Source organism: Phyllopteryx taeniolatus, chromosome 15 (assembly GCF_024500385.1).
Source record: "Phyllopteryx taeniolatus isolate TA_2022b chromosome 15, UOR_Ptae_1.2, whole genome shotgun sequence".
Lineage (NCBI taxonomy): Eukaryota > Metazoa > Chordata > Actinopteri > Syngnathiformes > Syngnathidae > Phyllopteryx > Phyllopteryx taeniolatus.
In genome coordinates this window covers 16,083,203-16,105,303 of record NC_084516.1, presented here as the reverse complement: position 1 = coordinate 16,105,303, position 22,101 = coordinate 16,083,203, and the positions used below count along the sequence as shown (strand labels likewise).

General features: G+C 42.7%; 2 protein-coding genes across 5 annotated transcripts in view; one reads left to right on the top strand and one right to left on the bottom strand.

The window, feature by feature from the left end:
• nup214 (nucleoporin 214) overlaps window positions 1–5,046 on the top strand; it is a 47,795-nt gene extending 42,749 nt beyond the window's left edge. For all 4 annotated transcript variants that reach the window (XM_061799384.1, XM_061799385.1, XM_061799383.1 and 1 more), the window contains 4 exons: window positions 2,371–2,542; window positions 4,266–4,414; window positions 4,514–4,547; window positions 4,856–5,046. In XM_061799384.1, the coding sequence (XP_061655368.1) occupies window positions 2,371–2,542; window positions 4,266–4,414; window positions 4,514–4,547; window positions 4,856–4,892 (392 nt within the window). In that variant the 3' untranslated portion in view covers window positions 4,893–5,046. The remainder of the gene's footprint in view (window positions 1–2,370; window positions 2,543–4,265; window positions 4,415–4,513; window positions 4,548–4,855) is intronic.
• An 8,477-nt stretch (window positions 5,047–13,523) lies between these two features.
• fam78ab (family with sequence similarity 78 member Ab) lies at window positions 13,524–21,646 on the bottom strand. Its single transcript, XM_061799388.1, has 2 exons — window positions 20,754–21,646; window positions 13,524–15,520 (listed from the first exon to the last, which is right to left on the bottom strand). The coding sequence occupies exons 1-2, from the start codon at window positions 21,080–21,082 to the stop codon at window positions 14,995–14,997; spliced, it is 855 nt and encodes a 284-aa protein (XP_061655372.1). The 5' UTR covers window positions 21,083–21,646; the 3' UTR covers window positions 13,524–14,994.
• Between the last annotated feature and the right edge of the window lie 455 nt (window positions 21,647–22,101).

Here is a 22,101-nt window from a genome sequence, read left to right as displayed (position 1 = left end):
GTATGAATTGCAAATTATGGTTAGGAAGTTAATAAAAAAAAAAAAAATATCCACATGAATAAGAAAACACATTTTGTACAAAAGAACGATTTCACAGTTTCAGCATTTTGCTGGGTTCCGTGTAAAGGTTGATAAATGCCAGATCTTCTGTTACGGCTCCTGTGTGGCTATTTTGCTGGATCGTGTGAACTATATATTTATATCCACCTGATAGCTTCAAGTAAACAAACATCCTTAGACTGGGAAGCCGCCTAATAACCTAATTTAAACAACCCCCCGCACCCTAATGTCTGATCGCTCTGCTACATGTGGCCAATATATCCTTGTTACATTAGTGCAATCAATTATTTACTGGGGAATGCTGGTAGGCGCGCTGTAATTTGAGCACACCCGCCATTAAGCCCATTGCAACTCGCACATTGCACACCATGAGAAGCTCGACAAGTTTGCATCTTGGCTTACAACCACAAAACAAATAGTATTAGTGTGATATCTTTTGAACTTTTTCTCACATTACCACCAGAATTCCTTGAGAATCAAGTTAGTCTTTTTACAAGAATACATTTGTAAGGTAACGATGAAAGACATTATGAGGGAAAAAAGGCATAACTATAAGTAAACAAAATTGTAATATTGCAACTATACAGTATTATGAGAAAATGTATAGTTTTAAAAGAATAAATTGGTAATCTGGCAGCGCGATTGACTTGTAGGATAGCACATCTGCTTCTCAGTCCAGAGGTCTCTGGTGCGATAATTTTATGACAAGTTAGAATAATACAATAAGTTGAATAATAATGATTTCACAAGATTTAAATTGTCATTTTCTTATGAGGATAAAATTTTAATTTTACAATAAAGGTTATAATTTCACACAAATATAGTTGAAATATATCAAGAATATTCTTGGAAAATTCTTAGCTTCACATAAATGATTGGTAATGTGGCAGTGGGTTTGTGGTTAGTTAGCACATAACCAAAAAAATAGATGATTAATGCAAATTATTACATTTTTAGATAGTTGTCATTTTAAAAGAATATATATGTATTGTGAGAAAATACATAGTTTTACAAGAATGAATTGATAATATGGCATCAGAGTGGACTGGTGGTTAGCATGTCTCCCTCTCAGTCGAGAGTTTGCTGTGTTCGAATCTCAGCCCAGGCCCTCCTGTGTGGAATTTGCATGCACCGTGTGCGCGTGCGTGCATTCACGGTATCTGTAAAAGCCTTTTTACACTGCATTTTGAATGCCGTGTTCCTGCCGTTCAAAACGCAATGCTGCGTCAAGGTGGGCGTTCACCATTGCGGCGCTGCGCCTCAACTTGAAATGCCTGGTTCTTTTTTTAAACTATCTTTATTTAACAACATGTCAACGATACACTTGAGTTGATAGCATTGCTGTGGCGTCAGACAGCCTATCCAAAAATGAAAAAAGAGCCCCAAAAAATCTACTCTTACCTATGAACCCTTTTCGAGGATTGTAGAAAAGGAACAGATTTTGTTGTGAATTTTCACAACAAAGGCCATTCCTCTGATATGAGAGTGGCACTTAACCAAGGGGAATGGCAACAGCAAAATTTCCATTCACTTACAGTAAATTTTCATTGAATTGAATTTTATTTTATTTTTTTGTAAAAATCATGTTTTGTTGGTTTTGTTCTTTTAACATGATGATTTTGTGTGCAACTGATGCATGGTTCATTTTGTGCATGACCTGGACGACTGAGAATCTACACAGACAATACAATTTGAAATAAACCATATTTTATTTTTCAAATCAGGAAGTGTTCCTTGAACTCCTGATGAAACTTGCGGGGTTCCCTACCTCCAACTAGGTTAAGAACCACTGCTCTAAACTCAAGTCAGATAGTGAAGCACAGAGTCCAAAGCAAACATGATGACGCAGCATTTAGCTGTTATGCTGCACACAAATGGAATAAGTTGCCAACAGAGGTCAAGTCTCAATCCCAGGTGTCCATTTTTATGAATCCAAGTGAAAAACTTTTGAATGTGAGTGGGAATGGTTGTTTGTTTCTATGTGCCCTGCGATTGGCTGGCAACCAGTTCAGGGTGTACCCCGCCTCCTGCCCGATGATAGCTGGGATAGGCTCCAGCACGCTACCGTGACCCTTGTGAGGAGAAGCGGCTCAGATAATGGATGGATGGATAGAGCATTTGCGTTTTTAAATGATCTTTCTTGTACTGTACATTTTTAATAATTTTAGTAAGCTGTCTTTATTTTTCTGTACTTTGTTTTTAAATGCTTAACATCATGTAAAGCACATTGCGTTACCTTGTATATGAAATGTGTTGTAGAAATAAATTTACTTTGCCTAATGAGGACTTCATTTGTGCTTCCCAATTCAGGTGGATTCGGCAGTGCACCGGTGTTCGGGAGTCCCCACACCTTTGGCACTTCACCGTCATTTGGCACTAGTGCGGCATTCAGTGCCAGTCCTTCCTTCAGTAACACCATGGGCTCCTCCGCCGGGAAGGTGTTTGGAGAGGGAACGGCCGCTTCCAATATGGGCGGATTTGGGTAAGAATAAGTTGCAATGTTTTTTTCTTTCAGGGTTTACGAAGGAGTTCGGTCAACATAGGTCAAAGTGCGCCGTAGTCTAACACTGGCCTACACTAGCACAGCAGTGAAGTCATAATACAGTAAATATTATTATGAAAAAGACTTCTTGGCTATAATTATGAAACTATCAAACGACAATGGTAAGTTTGGAGTAAATCATTTCGCCGCTTTTCTAACCTCAAAACCTTGTATGGCGGTACAGTCTTAAATAGGACCCCCGTTGTGACCTTTTCTCTGACAAGTGCGGACTCTATTAATCAAGGATAATCCTATTGAACAAATAAATGGCTCAGCTCAAATAAATGTCTTTTTTTCACATCGGGGGGAAAAAAAACAAATATGGGAAGGGTTCTATTAGGCCTTTATTTGTATGTTTTTTTTAATGCAACGATATATGAATATTAATTTTTTTCCCCCCACAAATAGAATAAACAATACTTGACCTTCTTTGTAAAATAAAGCGTCCTGTACTATTTGAAGTTGAGTAAATAAACGCCGTTGACCACTATTTGAGGAAATCCTGCACTGCACTGAAAATCCAGATGATGGCAGGTTGAATTTGTGCTCCAATGAGCCAACAGTAAACCAACAATCCCATCTTCGTCAACAGGGTGCCTGCAAATGCTCTCCAATATCAGTTTTCATGACCACCAGCTCAAATTTGTGCGAGACTAGATTATTTCCCGATGGTAATCTCACTCGGGGAACACTCTGCCTACGGATTAAGTCGTCTCGCTTCCTGTCCTGCTTCTGGGTTTTGCATACTCGCGGATCCGTTTGCTGATGAGTCGCTGGGCGCGATTCCTGTGGAGGGGATTATGTTTTTAAACCTTCATTTCCCCTGATCCTCTCCCCCATCGTCGTACTCTCACACGCATCATCTGACACCCTCTGCCTTTGCTAGTATTGTTTGTGAAAAGGATCTAAATATATGTTGTATATGTTCGTCCAATAAATGGTGGGTTTAATCCAGGTTCGGACGGCTTATGTCTCATCACCCCCTCTTAAACCTTACCAAGCTGTACACTTTTTTGCAAAATTACCAAACATAGACAATTGGCGGCTAGATAGCTAGCTAGAGCAATAAGCAAACATTAGCAGCCCACATCGACACTTAGTCAAATGCACAAAGCCATGATCCATATTAGTCCTTTTTGTTCATAAAATGTTGGTCCATAACAGCTCCTGCTGCTAGTTAGTAGCTAGTGCAAGAAGCTAACCAAAGCGGTCTACATCTCCACTTAGTGCTCCGTCTTATTAAACAGCATAAACAGATGTCCTTGTTTCACAGGTTGGTTCAGAATGGCTCCGGCTGAGAGTCCGATCAGGGCGGTGAGCTAGTTGTGGCTAATGCGAGAAGCATAGCAGTCTACATCTTCACCCTACCTTTTGTCAGATAGAATGAACAAATGCCCAGGCAGAAGATCCATCCAAATCAAAATCCTTTATTCACAAAAAGTCAACATTAGCGGTCTACATCTTCACTCGGTGCTTCTTTTTTTGAATAGCAGAAACAGTCGGACTCAAATGCCCAACAAAGATGATCAAAATCAGAAAAGTCCTTTTATTCACAAAAAAAGTTTCTTGATACTGGCTCCGACCGAGAGTTGTATGAAATAAATGTTGGTCTGACACAAAATTGTATCAGTCTTAACTTTTCTTCCTCTCTCCAACACCTCAGGTTCGCCTCGCCATCTGGCACATCGTCCTTCGGAGCGCTAGCGAATCAGAGCGCCCAGCCGTCGTTTGGGAGTCTGGCCCAGCAGGGACCTGGCTTCGGTGCTCAGCCTGGCGGCTTCGCGGGCTTCGGACAGCAGCCGCAACCTGGAGGTGACAATAATTTCTTTGTCTTTGCAGCATTTAGTTTACTGTTATACTTGTATATAATAAAGTTGTTTATACTGTCTAACAATGTAGTTGTGTTTCTAGGCTTCTCTGGAAATACCTTTGGCTCCACAAACCAGTAAGTCTTTATGAACACTCACTAGCCAGATTCATATTTAGGCTCACCCATTAGGGTTTTGACCGGCCAAGTTATGTTTCAACTTTTAAGGAATAATTTTACATTTCTTTCATTTTTCTGTTACTTTATTATAATTGAAATTATTTAAAAATAATGTTCATTATTTTTACATTTAACAAAAAATATTTGCATTTGCAGTTTATGCAGAAATATTCATTTAAAGAAAGTCAGTATTCAACTATCTCATGCAATTGGTCTTACCTTGGCATTTCAATAATGTCCTTCTCATGTCTTCTTGCTTCTTCCAGATCAGGCTCCCAAACGTTTGCCGGTTGGAGAAGCTAGTTTTACTGATGCTACACAAGCTCACAATTGGACTTGACTTTTCTGCTTTCTAGCTCTTTTTTTATTTTATGTCGCCTGAAGGGAAAGTTGTAGAATTTTACAACAAACGTTTTACATGCTTTTCATTGATTAAAACAGTCAGAATATCAAGAAACATTTTTGTGTTTATTAATTACAGGTAGATGTTTTCGGTTTTTTATTTTCACGTTGAGTACATTGCTGTGATTTCCCATGAAGCATGCATTAAAGGTAAGCGCCCTGCTCTTGATTTATAATTGTATATATAGACCCTTTCCAAAAAAAAATTATATCATGGAAACCTTTATGTAGTTCCATAATTCCATTCAAAAAGTTAAACTTTCATAGATTGTAGATTCAGAGCCCACAATTTAAACAATTTCGAATATTTATTTGTTTATTTTTACATAATTTGGGCTTCCAGCTGATAAAACCCACAAAATTAAAAAAATATATATATTTTTCATTTTAATTATAGAAACTTGGAAGGTATAGAAACTATATAGTTCCAATAATTGGCAGTTCTATATTTAGACCCGACGTAAAAAAAAATTATACATAGAAATTTTGAGGGAACAAAATGGGAAACCTATTTTCACTGTTAACAACCACTGTGTTGGAAATATGTTCAAATGTAGTATTCTACTAATCAAATTACAATGATGACTTCTGTATAATTGTTAAGTCTCTCTGTTATCTCAGAGAACTACCTCATAAGGTGGAAAAACTGCTTGGTCCACTTTGTCCCCCCTATTCTGTGTATGTACAGCGATGCAGAAAACGATGGAGAAAATGTCAGATTTGACGTTGTACTCCCAATTCCGTGTCAGTGCCGCTTATACAGAACAGCGGTGTGGGAAAAATGTCGTGTTTTCAGCTTTACATGCAGGTGCCATTTCGCCTTTGTGACTGCTGTGATAGTATTTGAAATCGCAGACTGGGGCAACTTTCTATCCCCCTTCCGTGTTGATACCCTACGTACAGAACAGCGATACCGAAAAATGCAGGCTTTTCCCAGCAGTGTAAAGGCGGCTTTACTCACAAATGCCGTACCACCTCTGATAGACTAAGAAGGTAGAAAATTGACAGGTGGGCTTAATTCTCCCCTTCTCTTTTGGTTGTGTTTATAAAAAGAACTGAAAAAAAATTGCCAAAATGTTTTTCCCAGGCACTGTTAAGAAGCCTTACACAGACGCCTTCCCAGTTCAGATACCCACTCCACAGGTGAATTATTGGGGGTTCAATTTCATTCCCCCATTCCATGTCTGTGCTGTTCATACAGCAACAGAGAAAAAAAAAAGGTGAAAAAAATGCTAATTGTTATAGGCAGTCTAAGCAAAGCTTTATGGACAGGCACCTTTGTGCTTCGAATACTACCTCTAAAGGTGTAATATTTGTGGGTCGTCCTTGTCCCCCTACCTCATTCCATGTCAATACTGTTTATGAATGGCAAAAAAAAGTCAAAATTTTCCAGGCAGCGTCAAAGGGGCTTTACACACAGGCGATGTCTTGCCTCGATGCTATTTCCAAAGGTCGAATATTACAGTTTTCACTTCATTTTGTCGTTGCTGTTTTTTTTTTACGGAACAGGAAAACATGAAGGAAATAAAAGTCTTCTTTTCCTGGCAGTGTAGAAGGGGCATGTCACTGTCCGTGCTTCCGACTGCACCTTCCCGCCCCACCTAAAATGCAAAGCAGAGGTCAGGACTGGCGTTTGGGGAATGTCGGGGTCATTATCACCACCTGCCAATATGTCGACATCCACATTCTCCGCCGGTATAAAATGGATGTAAATAGACCGGAGCCAAGAAAATATGCAGTTGTGCTCATACGTTTACACTACATACCCTGGGAGACATTGTGAAATATTGGTGATATTTGGGGAAAATATGGCTGCTGACCGAATGGGGACCATTTCCTGTTTTGTTGAATGATCATGCTATTATGGAATTTGAATCACTTTAAAGATTTTTTTTTTTTTTTGCCTACTCATGTGTTCTCTAAAGAATGGTACACATCTTGCATATTTACCAGGGTATGTAAACTTCTGAGCACAACTTGAATACATTAGCATCCAGATACATTGTCTGTGTTTAGAACTTCAGCTAAAGTCTTTCATCTTAGAAGCTATTCCACACCCACTGCGAATAAAGGTGTTTTTTAAATTTGCATAAGACATCAAAGGTAAACGAAATAATCCGTGGCCACAATACTCCTTTAATCCTCACCCTCCCCGTGTCAACGGTGTGATCGAAAATGCAGGAAAGTCTCAGACATTTGCGAGGATGACAGCTGTCATTATGGAATTCCGATAAAAATAGCTCCCGTCCATGCGCCAGACAAAAGCACCTATGAGCCCCCACATAACACGCGAACACGATTGCCCCCTCACACACACATGAACACACTCCACGCCTGGGTTTCCTCACCTTCTGCCAGTTACCCATGATGAACTAGTCTTCATCATTTCATCATCAGGAGCTAGTGTTTCCCCTTCGTTTTGCAGGACAATGTGAACACAGATTGGTGTTTACAATGATGTCATTTTGTCCGTGAAATTTTCTACAAAGGCAAAGAAAGAAACTTCACTGCCCGGTTGTCTTTGTGCAGACATGACAGTTGCGCACAGCTAAACATTTTCCAAAACACAAATAGCAAAGCTAGTCGAGATCCCTAGTCCTTGGGTGACAAATCGTCCCATTAGAAAGCTGCAGTGACACTGGCACCGTTGTGGTATTAATAGTAGTGTCTGGTGCCAAAGATAGTGGAGCAGTGATTATTTTGCATTAATGTCAGTGACAGGTGGCCAAGTGTGAGCTGTGCTAATAAAAGTGAGAATGTGACACTCGGGAATGTCACCAGGACGGACAGCATTGAGTCCAGGCTGCACAAACCCAACAGGAAAGCAGACAGCCATAAACGATCCAAAGTGGATGTTTTGTCATTTTGAACACACATGTACAGTAGTACGTTTTGTCAGTATGTGGGTATATTACTATTGCAGTATTGCAAAGCATGTACCATCTGCAGATTTCCCATGAGCAGTATACAAACCCCAATTCCAATGAAGCCGGGATGTTGTGTAAAATATAAATAAAAAAACAATGCAATGATTTGCAAATACCGTTCAACCTATATTCAACGGAATCCACTACAAACAGAAGATATTTAATGTTCAAATTGATAAAACTTTTTTTTTGACAAATGTTCACTAATTTTGCATTTGATGCGCACAACATGTTGCGAAAAAGCTGCGACGGGCATTTTCACCACTGTCTTACATCACCTTTCCTTTTAACGACACTCAAAAAGCATTTGAGAACTGAGGCAATGTTCAAATTGCAGGTAAATTCCATTTTTTTTTTCCAATGTGACATGTATCTGATTCTTTTCATGTCAATGAGCACAGTACAATTACGATTTTTTTTTTTTTTTTTTTTTTTCATATCCGACCCAGGCCTCTTTCATATGTGGCTATAAATCAGATGTGTATCTGATCCGAGTGCCATCTGGAAGCTCACGGCACACTCAATCGAACTATACAGTCCTCTCCAAATGTATTGGAACGGCAAGGTCAATTCCTTTGTATTTGTTGGATACTGAAGACATTTGGGTTTCAGATCAAAAGATGAATATAAGACTAAAGTTCAGAATTCCACACAAAGTCACATTGTTATAACACGTGCAGAATGTGGCTTGGCATTCTCTTGATGAAATAAGCAGGGCTGGCCCTGAAAATGCTGGATGCTTGGATGGCAGCAAATGTTGCTCCAAAACTTGAATGTACCTTTCAGGATTAATGGTGCCTTCACAGATGTGCAGGTTGCCCATGCCACGGGCAATAACACACACCCATACCGTCACAGATGCTGGCTTTTGAACTTTGTGGTGATAACAATCCAGAGGTTCCTTTTCTTCTTTGGCCCAGAGGACAAAATGTCCATGATTTCTCCAAACAATTTTCAAATGTGGACCCGTCAGACCGCAGCACACTTTTCTAGTTTGCGTCAGTCCACCTCAGATGAGCTGGTCCCAGCGAAGCCGGCGGAGTTTCTGGTTGTTGTTGATATATGGCTTTTGCTTTGCATGGTAGAGCTTTAACTTGCATTTGGGGATGTAGCAACAAATTGTGTTAAGTGACAAAAAGGTTTTCTACAGTTTTCCTGAGCCTATGTCAGAAGCGGGAGTAAGTAACATATGTGCAAGTGTCAACTAAATCCCAACTCACTGTGGTGAGAAAAATCAAGCAAGTCAAGTGAAGTCGCTACTAAATTTGAAGAAAGTCAAGTCATTACTTGGTTGAAGCAAGTCAAGTCATACAATCTTGCTTCAGTTGCAACATATCTTGAAGTGGTAAAATGTATTTCACGAAAGGATTTACAAATCATTGTATTCTGTTTTTATTCAGGTTTTACATAACCTCTCAACTTGATTGGAATTGGTTTTTTTTTTCATAAAATCATTGCATTAATAACACAGTGACAATGTTTTAGAGTAATATACAGTGGGGCAAGAAAGTATTTATTCAGCCACCAATTGTGTAAGTTCTCCCACTTAAGAGGAGAGGCCTGTAATTTTTGTCATAGGTATATCTCACCTATGAGAAAAAAAATCCAGAAAATCACATTGTCTGATTTTTAAAGAGTTTTTTTTTTTTTTTAAGTGAATCTCAATACTTTGTTATATACCCTTTGTGGGCAATGACAGAGGTCAAACGTTTCCTGTAGGTCTTCGCAAGGTTTTCACACACTGTTGCTGGTATTTTGGTATTTATGTAAAATATATATATATGTGTGTGTGTGTGTGTTTGTGCGTGTATATATGTGTGTATACATATATATGTATATGTGTGTGTATAGCTATTTTGACATGTTTTTGCTCCATTTGTCCTCCATTAAAGCCTCCTTTTCTTTGGCCCTCTTTCCAGCACCAAAGGAGTTATAAATAGAGTGGCCGACATCTTATCCAGGACTGTAAAGTGTCCTGCATCACATGCGCCGAGCTTGTAGTCGCGAAGGTGGCCTCGGGCGCGTGCACATAATGCTTGCAAGCTTTTCAAATTCAGCTCTTAAAGGCTAAGATGTGATTTGTTTTGTTTGCACAAAGCTTGGTGAAATACGACATTTATGGCTCCGGTAGCCCATCCATGTGCAGCGCAATCGGCCTTGAGGGAGGTAAACACAATGTTAAGACAACAGGATATGTTTGTCTAGGTTTTAGTCATTCACGACGTCACAATGTTTGAGGTGTGGGTGTCATTTTACATTGAAACATGCGCTTGCCTAGTGCGCAAACGAGGGTGTGCGCGCTTTTCTGGACCACGTGTGGTCCTGTCTGATAAACGAGGCCCACGTTTGGCACGGTGACAACAGATACCACCACCCTTTGGCCGTCTGTGTTAGGACATAACCTTCTGGTGTATGCGCGTGCATGTGAAAGCATGATGACTCAACAAGAGCAGTCAAACTCATCCTGGCCTAAATCCCTCCAACGGGGGTATTAACTCACACGCCGCGCGCGCACGTTCAGGTTTAAGTTACATGGTCACGAGGGCTGCCGCTACCCATCATTAACCTCTAGCTCCATTTGATTTGGTGTTTATTTTTGTTTTCACGCATATGGCTCACTTATAGGAAACACTTAGGTAGTCCTTCATTTAACCTCACGTAGATGTCACGCGTGACCCTCGCTAACCGTAGCGACCACTGGTTAAAACAATTGCTGTCCTGACAACCTTTAGAGTCGTCCTCAAACTTAGGATCATCTTCTAGCCTTCAGAAGCTCTCAGAACTCGGAGGCCTTGCAACCCTTGCTAATCTTGGCTCGTGCTCAGAAACCCCAGCTAGCCCTAGGGACCCCCATCGAGCCTTTGCGACCTGGCTAAATATTAAAGATTATCAGTTAGCCCTCAGTAGCCTTTAGAACAGTGATGCCCAACCGGACCAGGACCAGGCCACGGGCCATTTATGGGGCCTTTAGTGGCCCAAGGGGTACTTGTGATCCTGGTTAGCCTGCTAGTGATCCCGAACTACCTCTTGCCATCCTGGCTAGCCTTCGCAACTCCTCTACCCCCCTCATAATCCTGGTTTGTGCCCAGAACCCAGACTAGCCCGAGGAACCTTTCTGACCTCGCTACTCCTAGTTTGCTAGCCCTCAAAACACCATCTAGCCTCACTAACCTCCATGCACCTGACAAGCGCTCATAATCTTGGTTAGCCTTCAGAAGCTCGCAGAACCACCGGTTAGCTCTCAGGACCCCAACCAGCAATCGGAACCCTGACAAGCCATTGGCCCGCATGCTAGACATTGGAACCCCAGCTAACGTCGTAGTCCCGGCTATCACTCAGAACTCTGTCTAGCCTTCACAGCCCCCTCTGGTCCTTCGACCCCAGCTAACACTCACAAATCACAACCATTAGCTAGCCATTTACACAACCGACAAGCCTTTGCCTTCCTGCTTGCATCTAGCTATAACAACTGCGAACTCTCACAACCTTAGCTAACCTATGCACTTTAGCTAACCTTCACTAACCCTAGCTCCCTCACCCAAAGGTCTCTCAGTCGCATTCACATGTGGCATCCAAGTGATCTAATTATGCTGGGAATCTCCAGCTAGACCTTCTTTTCTTCACTCCCCCTTCACCAGGATGGCATTTGAGTCAGCTTTGAATCTCACCCAGCCATGCGTGAGCTTGTTACACAATCATGCTAATATGGCCGCTAGGCTCTCATGAATGGACTGAGCTGGGTAGGTTTTTTTTTCATAATAAGCCTGAAATAAAGTAGAATTTTGTTACAATCGTTTTTTTGGGTGGTGGTGGAGGCAAGGCAAAACATGGGAGGACCCAAGTACAGGGAAGAAAGACAAGGCAGGAGTCCCAAAAAATATTTCTAATTTCTATATTTCTAAAAAAAAAAAAGTCAAGCAAGGAGCATGAGTTTAAACGCTGAATTAAGAGTCCAAAAATCTAAATATAAAGTAACACTAGGGGACAAAGAACTCACCACTACAAGACAGGACCAGGAAACATGACGTGAGACAACAGACTCCAATCGACATGTGACATTCTCCAATGAACCAACAAGCACTGAAAGAAACCAGGGAACTAAATACAAACAAATTAGTGAGACAACGAGGAACACTTGGACGAGACGAGTGGCTGGAGGAAGCTGGTTGGTTGACACAAGGTTGAGGGGTTGCGAGAACCGGTGGGCACAATAACTAAATGAGCACACAAGACATGAACAACATGGGACACAGGAAGACATGAAACAAAACTATAATCTAAACTAAAACACAGACCATGACAAATGTGGGTCCAAATCCACTTATTAACTGTTAAGAAATATTAATGCCGTGTTATTAGAAATCCAAGAAATATTAATGCCGTGTTATTAGAAATCCCACTTGCGTTCCTGGAAAGACACGCCTTGCTGCAACAGCATTGCCTCCTGCATCACGGGAAGGGGAGGCTACGCATATGTAATTAGATGACCATCCCAAACATAAATCACACTTGTATGAAATAAAAAAAGTTTTTGGATGGTTAGGTTTTGGGCAAGGGTTAGGGCGAAGGCGGTTTAGGATGGGTTAGGGTTGGTGGGAAGCATATTGAAGCCGCCACACTTAAGTCACATCTTTTCCTGTCTGGAGGCAGTAGGGCGTGTTCTGCCGGGATAGAGCAGCCAATCATAGTGCGGTGGCGTATATCCTAGAGCCAGTAATATTGGAGCAGGGCGTCCTACCAGGAACGCATGCGGGATTCCTAATAATGCATTAATACCACCCTGAAAAGAAAAACTAAATTAACATCAGTAATATTACGTGAAAGTAGTATATTTTCCAAAAAGTCACATATTTTCAAAGGTTTATATTTTCGAAAAGAAAGTTACTTTTCCGAAATAAATATTTTCAAGATGAAAAGTCACATTTCGAGAGCTCCACTACGAGATTAGTCATAAGATTCACACTGGAATTTGCAGTTTACAAAAAACAAAACCAAACAAAAAAATGCTTGTGTCATATGAGAACTGACAGCGGAATATTATTAAAATTATCATTTGAAAAATCCTCTTTCTCTGGCCCCCATCTAATGCTTCTAATTTAATTGTAATGATTATTTTACAACTGGGCATTGCGGGACAGGAATAGGCAATCAGCGTTTGTACAGACAGGAGGTGTGAGCGGATAGTCAATCGTTTGTTCATGTGTACCATCTTGCTCACGATCCTTGCCGTTCGGGCGGCACGATTAGCACATCTGCTTCACAGTTCTGAGGACCCGGGTTCAAATCCGCCCTCACCCGTGTGGAGTTTGCATGTTCTCCTCGTTCCTGGGTGGCTTTTCTCTGGGTACTCCGGTTTCCTCCTACATTCCAAAAACATGCACGGTAGGTTAATTGAAGACTCTAAATTGCCCGTAGGTGTGAATGTGAGTGCAAATGGTTTCTATGTGCCCTGCAATTGGCTGGCGACCAGTTCAGGGTGTACCCCGCCTCTCGCCCAGAGTCAGCTGGGATGGGCGCCAGGAAGAGGATAAGCGGTTCGGAAAATGGATGGCTGGATAAAGCAGTAGTATTCTCAAGATAAAAAGACGTAATCTTACGAGTCGTATATTTTCAAAAAGTTGTATATTCTCATAAAAACTTGCACTTGTAAAGGTTGTACTGTATATTTTCAAGATGAAGGAATCGTCATATTTTAAAAACATTCCTATAGTTTCGATTAAAGTTGGAATGTTACAAGAAAGAGGAAAAAACAAAACATAAGTCATTACAAGAGAGTCATCATTTTGAGGGAAATTATATATTTTCAAGAAAGTGGTATATTTTAGATAAAAAGTGGTGATATATGAATAAAGTCATACATTTTTGCGATAATGCATTTGCATTCCCAGCAACATAATATTCACAATTTGCACAGTGTGCAAAGATAGTCAGTGATTTATTTCAAAATGGTTTGGTAAGAAAAACATTTGCTTGTAATTCTTTTTGCATCAATTCCTATTGTGAACATTTTGTCAATGTAAAAAAAAAAAAAGTGTGTCTTATTGCTACATTAATAGCTGCTCTTTGTCACTGAATACATTGCAATTATCATTTTTGGAAGGAATAACCTTTCCGATTCGAGGACGTCAACTCAGGAAGGGCATAGGCTAATGGGGCAAAATGCTGCATTGCACTTTGTTTTAAGGCTGAAGGGGATTTGGACGGAGCGGAGAGCGACGTACACGTAAGGCAGCATGGATTGTATAACAACAAATACAAAAATGCACCTTCTCCCAGCCTATAAATAAAAACACACGCTTACAAAATCAATGCATAATCATGGTAAATACTCAAAATCCACACTGAATAGCCTAATTGAAATCTGCACAGTGAGCCTGCTTGAAGGTAGAAAGGTTGTGGTTTGTTCCGGAAAATACTACCTACAAAAGCGTAAAGTTTCTGCGTCCCTCCCATTCTGTGTCAGTGCTGTTTATACAGAACAGTGACATGGAAAATGTCCTCTTTTACGGAGGGTGCAATAGGGGCTCGAACGAGTATGTCAGACCTCTGTCACGGCTCTGACATTGGCTCTTTTCAGAGGTGCCGTCCAGCCTCGGTTACGACTCTCGACACTGCCCCAGAAGGTGGAAAATTGCCAGGTCAACTTTGTCCACCCGATCCCCGTCAGTGCTGTTTATTCAGAACAGCAACAAGGTGGGGGGGGAAAGTGGAAAATGCCAAATGCCACTTTTTATGAACATTGTGAAAGGGGCTTTATACACACTTATGTCCTACCTCTCATGGCTCTGATACTAGCTCAGAAGGCAGAAAATTGCAATGTCGACTTTGTCTCACCCATTCTGTCTGTACCATTTGTAGCGAACAGCAACACGGGGGGGGGGGGAAAGGCGCAAGAATGCAGACTTTTACAGGCAGTGTAAAGGGGGCTTTACACAAAAGCGTCATCCTGCTTCTGTGACAGACAGCTCGGAGGGTGCGCAACAGGGATACATAAAAAAGGCATCAAAACACAGGCTTTTAGGCGGTGTGAAAAGGGGCCAAAGATGATACTGTTCCCGTATAAAAGGTCTGTGCGGTCAATATCTGGGTGGGATGACCACCACGGGGTCTCCCGCCTGAGGACGCCACATGAGCATCTGGGCGTCGTTGGCGTTGGGCTTGACCATGGCGTTGGGCGGGATGCTCTCGTTCTCGCCCAGGATCTGCGGCTCCTCCTGGGCCACGGGCTCCAGGAGGACGGCCCGCTGACCCAGGGGCTTCTCCGGGTCCACGCGGATGCTGAGGCGCATCCTCCAACGGACGGTCTGCAGGACCACGATCTCGGCCGTGGCCCGGTTGATGGCCACCAGCCAGGTGGTGAAGCTCTGGTCGCGGCGGATGCCGGTGAGCTCGGGCACGTTGCTATCGCTGACGGGCACGCCCCAGGTGATGCTGGGTTTGAAGTTGTCGTTCATGCTCACGGTGAACTTGCTGTCACTCCGGGTGGGGCCCACGATGGTATACGTCTCTGTGGTGTTTCCGTACCAAGGGTAGTTGACGCCATCGGAGTCGCTGATGGCCTGGATGCTGCTGTTGTGGAGATCAGGGATCTCCCAACTGGACCTGGAAGACAGATAGAACCAGGTAAACTGAATTGCCTTACTTGGCGCCTGATTTACTTAGATAGTGGGCACTAAATTGCACTATGATGCTTTTCGCTGTTCAAAAATAAATTCGGAAGTGAGAATTGTCGTGATCGAACGGGGAAACAGGCATAGTTAACCTAATAGTGCAGCTGCCTAACTTATATTTGCATGTTTTTGTAAAACGAGGAATGGGTTTTAACAAGCGCATGGGTATTTTTGATTGATTTGGTATCACAGTAAGTTAAAAATGACTCTGGCAATTATGCTATTAGTCCCACGATCATGCAAAGAAATCTATCGCTCCAGAAGCCAACTGCATCAAAGTCGTTTTGTTGGATTGAACTCGCCCGGAGTGCATGGCGATTGGATGGCCAGTATCTGCTCAGCTTGTGTAACATTGCGTTCCAAATTTAGGACAGCACACCTGAAAGACGCCAGCGGCGATCGTCACTGTGCGCTGAAATGGCTCAGACGCAATATTTAAGATTTAGAAGGGGTTTTGTTATTGTTGATTATGGCATGACTCCTTCTTGTGACTGGCTCCAAGTCAGCCCGTAGATCATACGGAAGCTCCAAAATTGGATTGCTCCAAAACCGTATGTCACGAGCAAAAATGATCCATCCGCCCTGTTGCCTCTCATTTTGTCTGCGTCTGCTTGTCACGGTTACGCACAGCTGTGCCGTTTGCACCTGCTTTTCAGACGTGGTATTTAAAGACACAGAATCAGCCAGAGCAATTCGTCTCAGGTTTTATGAACGACATTGCGGGTGCTACATTTATTTATTTGCAATTTACTCTTCCCAGAAAACACAAAATGAACTGCGCAGAAATGTCGAGCGTTTTGGCTGACGCCCGGAGAGTAGACCAGATTCCACATCTGTTTGCGTGCGCAATCAAGTTCGCGGCTGTTCTTGCATGAGCAAACCTTGAATAAATCAGCCACTTGGTTCTGATCCGTATTTCCTCAAATCGTGGCCGCCTTTTGACTCGAGACAGTCCCTACCTCAATTAGTCGCAATCCACTTTAAACAAATAAACTCCTCCACACACATCAGAAAAAAAAACTTATAGTACCTGGCCGTACATTAAAGGGTTAACTGGTGAGCCCCTTCGAACTCTGTTGCAAACCAAAACGGCAGCACCTACAGAGGCACATAAATGAGCATCAATGAGCCTCGAGTTCCCTGCACAGTATTAAAGATGATCTTACGACATTTTTAACGATTTTAAGTCAATTGTTATATCCCACTGACATTGTTTCATATTGTACCAAAATTGTGTTTAGAAAATTAAAAGCCTTCCCCCTAATAGATGAATCCCCCTTCTGCAGTTAATTAAACACTATTTATTCATTCATTCATTTTCCGTGCCACTTATCCTCACTGGGGTCGCGGGCGTGCTGGAGCCTATCCCAGCTGACACGGGGCGAGAGTCGGGGGTCCACCCTGAACAGGTCGCCAGCCAATTGCAGGGCACATAGAAACAAACAATCATTCACACCTACGGGCAATTTAGAGTCTTCGATTAACCTAGCATGCATGTTTTTGGGATGTGGGAGGAAACCGGAGTACCCGGAGAAAACCCACCCAGGCACGGGGAGAACATGCAAACTCCACACAGGTGGGGCCAGGATTTGAACCCCGTTCCTCAGACCTGTGAGGCGGACCAGTCGTCCGCCGTTCCGCCCCTGAATATATTCATTTATGCAAGTTGTAATATACCAGTGACATTGTTTGTTATTACTCTGAAAACGCATCAAGGAAAAAAAAGACCTCCCCCCCCTCCCCAATAGCTGGGAATCAGCAGTGCACACACGCAGACACACACACACACACACACACATGCGAGGGGGGGGGGAGAAGTGTGATCAGCATCCACATGACTTCCTGCCTGCCTCACGTCGACGTATTGTGCCGCGAGGCCGGATTATCACGTCAGGCATGGCAATTGCTCGCGTGTGTGTGTGTGCTGTTCAGTGCCCGTGTGCATATGAAAACTCATTTAATCCTATCCAACACATGCCTCCAAAACAAATGCAGCACATTTCCCCTCCCCCTTTGTCCTAAATCAGCCTTCGAAATACGAGGAAACGCTAAATTCATTCAATGGCAGTGGAAAGTGATCATTATCATCGTTGTAAATGCAGATTTAAGGGCCACGTTTATGAACAAATAGTTTAGAACTATAGAGGAACCAGCAAGTTTCACCACTGTACAAAAAATTGGTTGCATATTTTTCTTTGGCTTTTTTGTGTTATGCCACCACTGAAGGCAACCAGAGAACTTCAAGTTATTTTAGGCCTGAAAAATCTCTATTATTGTGTGTATTTGATCATTAGTGGAAGCACCAAATTCAAACAGAAAACTTTTTGAATGAGTCTCAAAAGTCAAATGAGTATCAATTAACAAGCGTGTTTGGCTTTTTCTTTGGCTTTTTGGGAAATGCCACCAGAGGTTACCAGTGAAGATGCAAAAAGACTCGTAATCGGCCCTTTGCAAGTTCATTCCTGCGCCATCAGAGTTAACGGTGAGTACCTAACTTTTTATTTTTAAGATTTACACTTCGTTGATCGTGTAAAAAAACAAAAATAACGGCGATCAGCAGTCATCGAAGAGTGACGACTTTTATGTTTTTGTTTTAACGTGTGGTTCACAACTGATTCCACTTCTTGTTATTGTTGATTTCAAACAGCACGATGCACGACAGTCATCCGCGTACAGCTAGCCTCTTTCTGCCACAACATGCATCACCAACGAGTTAGTATTTTTTATTTTAGTTTTAACAGTGGTTGCTAGGGGGGTGCAGCTATCGAATATTTTTTACAATTGTGTATTCTAACGATTATCCCATCGAGTAATCCGATAAAAACTTCTTTTGCATTATTCAAGGTCAAAGATGTGAAAAATGTTTTTGGATAACTCTAGTTGAACCCCTTTGCAACCCACCTCTGCCATTTCGAAGTGATCATATAGCAGATCTGCAGCAGTTAAATCGATAAATATGATTCCGAATGCGCCTTCCGGTCTCGCCGTGACGTAACGCGAGCCGAACGGCCTGTTCGTTGGCCGTTGTGTGCCATTGTTCCATGCTGTTGTTCCCGTTGTATATTTGTCGTCGTATGATTTCACGATGTCACGCTGGTTTATTGTGCGGCATTCGGTTGTATAAATGGTTCAGGCAGTGGCGAGAGTTTCGTTGGCTTTCCAAGCGGAAAAAGGAATACGTGACCGGTAGCCTTTGCGCTGGATAGAGCCACTACACTCCGGTGTCTCGATTTTCAGGCATGTTCGCGAGTGCTAAATACGCGTATAGCTGACAACTTGCTGGAAATGACGTGCGTGTATTACATAACCTATAAACAATGCAAATATGAATTTTAACTGACCCCATAACATCTTTGTCCTCTGACCTTTTAAGCACAATTGTGTGCAGTTGATGCGCAGGTATTATTTTTGTCAACTTCCCCACGTTCTACCTTACCATCTGTGACTTTTGAGTTATGTTTGGCTTTAAAAGGCGCAACGTGGGCGTCGGCGAATGAGAGCGTTTGCTAGCTTACGTGTCGGCCAGTCTGAAGTCGTAAGCGGGGTTGGAAAAGTCGCATAGCCCGCAACCGTGACTGCAGCCATGCTGTTAGTGTAAGAAGTGCACATCAGCTGGGACACAATTTGAACTACGCAAGCTTAAAAAAATGAATAAATCAATCAATCAACCGTCACAGTAAAATCATTTTGTGGCCGAGCCCTATTAGCAACCAAATGACATTATTTCCAGTCGGGGATCCTTACTTTTGACAACATGCACCTAGCTTGTGTGTGTGTGTGTGTGTGTGTGTGTGCATGCATTTCTCAAGTGGGCGGAACCTGTGTTTCTAATCTTAGACGCGCAGCGCTTAGCTTGGCCTGTCGCAAAGTGTGAAGATAAAGGCCCATTCTGAGCCCAGTTGTGATCGCCCCATACAGGATGTCACAGCTCACGTTTGTTCCTCGCCACAAAATGGCCTCTTCAACGCCATTCAGAGGGCTTCCTAACGTTTTGGTGGCTACGAGCACAATAGTGACCATATTGGTATTCCCTTACAGTACACATTTTTCATTTTGCACGCACACGTTATGTTCTGGTTCACTTTGGACACACGCCAGGAAAATCCTAATGACGATCGATTGTCTAGTCTATTCGATTTTTGCGATGCCCTCATGACCCCTTAGGCTAACTGGTGCATGTTCCTGCAGGAACCTGTGGTGGGAACACAGACAGTTCTCTGCACTGTTACGTTATCTTATGACACGTACAGTTTGACAGTCTTAAGATTTCCCCCGTTAGCACCATTTCCTTGATTTAACACACACTGGCGAATCTAAAATCCACTTCAGTAGACGGCGGGTCAAATGTGACCCAGATTAGCCTCAGTGTGCACAGATTTTGTACTACATTTGACCCTGGTGAGGATAAGCGGAATGGAAAATGGATGGATGCATTGGACAATATTTCCATTTTTGCGTATTTTGGGTCATCAAATTTCAAGGGGAAAGAATGACATTTAGGAAATGTGTATTGCTGTCAAACGTCAAAAATGGTTCAAATAGTACGGAAGGGTCAAATGAATACGAGTGTCAATCAGCAATTGTCAAGACAGAATTTTTCGTTTTCAGTTGTGCAAGTTCACACATGATGTGAAACTGCACCAGTCAGCATAAATGCTGCTCGTGTTCCGGTTCTAGACAACATTTGATGTTAAAAAAAAAAAAAAAAAATTAAACTTTTTTGACCTTTTTGGTGACGTAAAAGCAGAATCCACAGTACTTGATATTGCAACATGGGACAAATATGTTACTACTCTTTCAATTATGATGCTTTTTGTGGCATCTGCGTAGTTTTCCCCGAGCTTGTTTTTGTTGTTGTTTTCTTTTGTGCTAAAGTGCTGTTTTATATTCTCACAAAATAAAACAATACCTGAACACAGTTTTTACATTTTATATGAGTCGTTTCTCTCCCATAACACACACACACGGCCGCAACTGCGCGTACTTTCAAACAGAGACACGGCATGCCACAATAAGATAATCACACGATATCAGTGCCAGCATCTGGGGTGACGTATAAAAAAAAAAAAGTTATCGCCGTACTTCAATTCGGTGCCCGCCCGGTACTCTCTGCAGTCGAGTAACGCGACAAGACGGATGGGCAGATGGACCATCCCCATACTCACATCCCCTTGCTGCCGTACGTGTTGTAGAACTCCATGTGGTTACACGCCTGGATCCATCCGACGGTCCACGTCTCGTTGGCGGCCACCGGCGGCACCCGCACCAGGGCCTGGGCTCGGAAGTGCGGCGTGCGGTAGCGCAGGATGACGGCGGACGACTCGTCGATGCCGGTGGGCTTGGAGTCGATGGACGCGCTCACCTGCAGCACCGCGACGCCGTCCCGGAAGCTCTTGGGCTTGCACGCGATGCTCTGGAGGCAGCCCATGGCGCTCGCATCCGGGAGCCACTCGACGACGGCCCACAGCAACACGAGCCGCGGGAGCGCCCGCATGCGTCCGGGCGCCAGCGAAGGTCACCAGCCGTCGGGGGTCGCAAAAAGCCGCGCTGGAGCCCACGAGGGAAAAACATGCGAGTATTAATCATAAAAATAAAAATTAAAAAAAAGGGGGCCAAGTTCAAAGAAAAGAAAAATGAGATTTCTGGGGATGGACGGCGTGCGTAAATGTCGCCAAGCGCAAACCTTTCGACCGCTTGTCCACAAAAAGTGCGGCGCTGTTAAATGCCCGCTACAACTGCAAGAATAATCATCACTTTGGAAGGGAACAAAATCCACTCATTTGCAGGTTTCAACCCTTTCAGTCCTCACGTATGGTTTAAAAAAAAAAAAAAAAAAAAACTAAACCAAAACGTACTTTTTCTCTCATGTATCATGAGAATAAGAATTGCAGCAGCAGCGTCCGAAACAACGCTCGCAATTGCCACCTATTTCTGCTTCTTCATCTTCTCATAAATGCTGATAAAACGTCGGCAGCTGGAAACAAGACCAAGGTGGAGGAGGCACTTGAGTTGCGCAGGTTCACCCGCTCGGCGTCTCCGACTACTCAGCCGAGAAAGTCGCTCGCAATCGGCTTTATAATGCGCGTTTACGTCACTTCCGGGTGTTAGCGCGGGGCACGCTGGGGAATGGAGGCACACTGCTAACCGGACGGTCGGTGCTTTTAAACACGTTGCACGTAATGAGGAAGATGTTCATCCATAATTGGGATTTTAGTTACACTTTTTAAAGGCAATAATGCAATTTTCATGTCAGAGTTGCGTTATTTAACTCATACTGGGAGACTTAACGTGTCTTCTGCGACTAAGCTAATTACAGAGATGGGTAGCAACGCGCTACATTTACTCCTTTACGTTCACTCAAGTAGCATTTGGATCAGTTTTCTTTTTACTTTTATTCATATTGAAGTTAAGAAGAAACTGTACAATGGTCTACATGCCACTCGCTACTTTTATTTAGCCATTATTATATTATCAGTTATTGCGATCTATCTGTTTAGATTACGACTTCCGCAT

Excerpts from the sequence above, each read along its gene's own strand:
- fam78ab (XM_061799388.1), bottom strand. The coding sequence starts at position 21,082 with ATGCGGGCGCTCCCGCGGCTCGTGTTGCTGTGGGCCGTCGTCGAGTGG. Across the intron at positions 15,521-20,753 it reads ACGTACGGCAGCAAGGGGAT|GTCCAGTTGGGAGATCCCTG; the intron begins GTGAGTATGGGG and ends TCTGTCTTCCAG.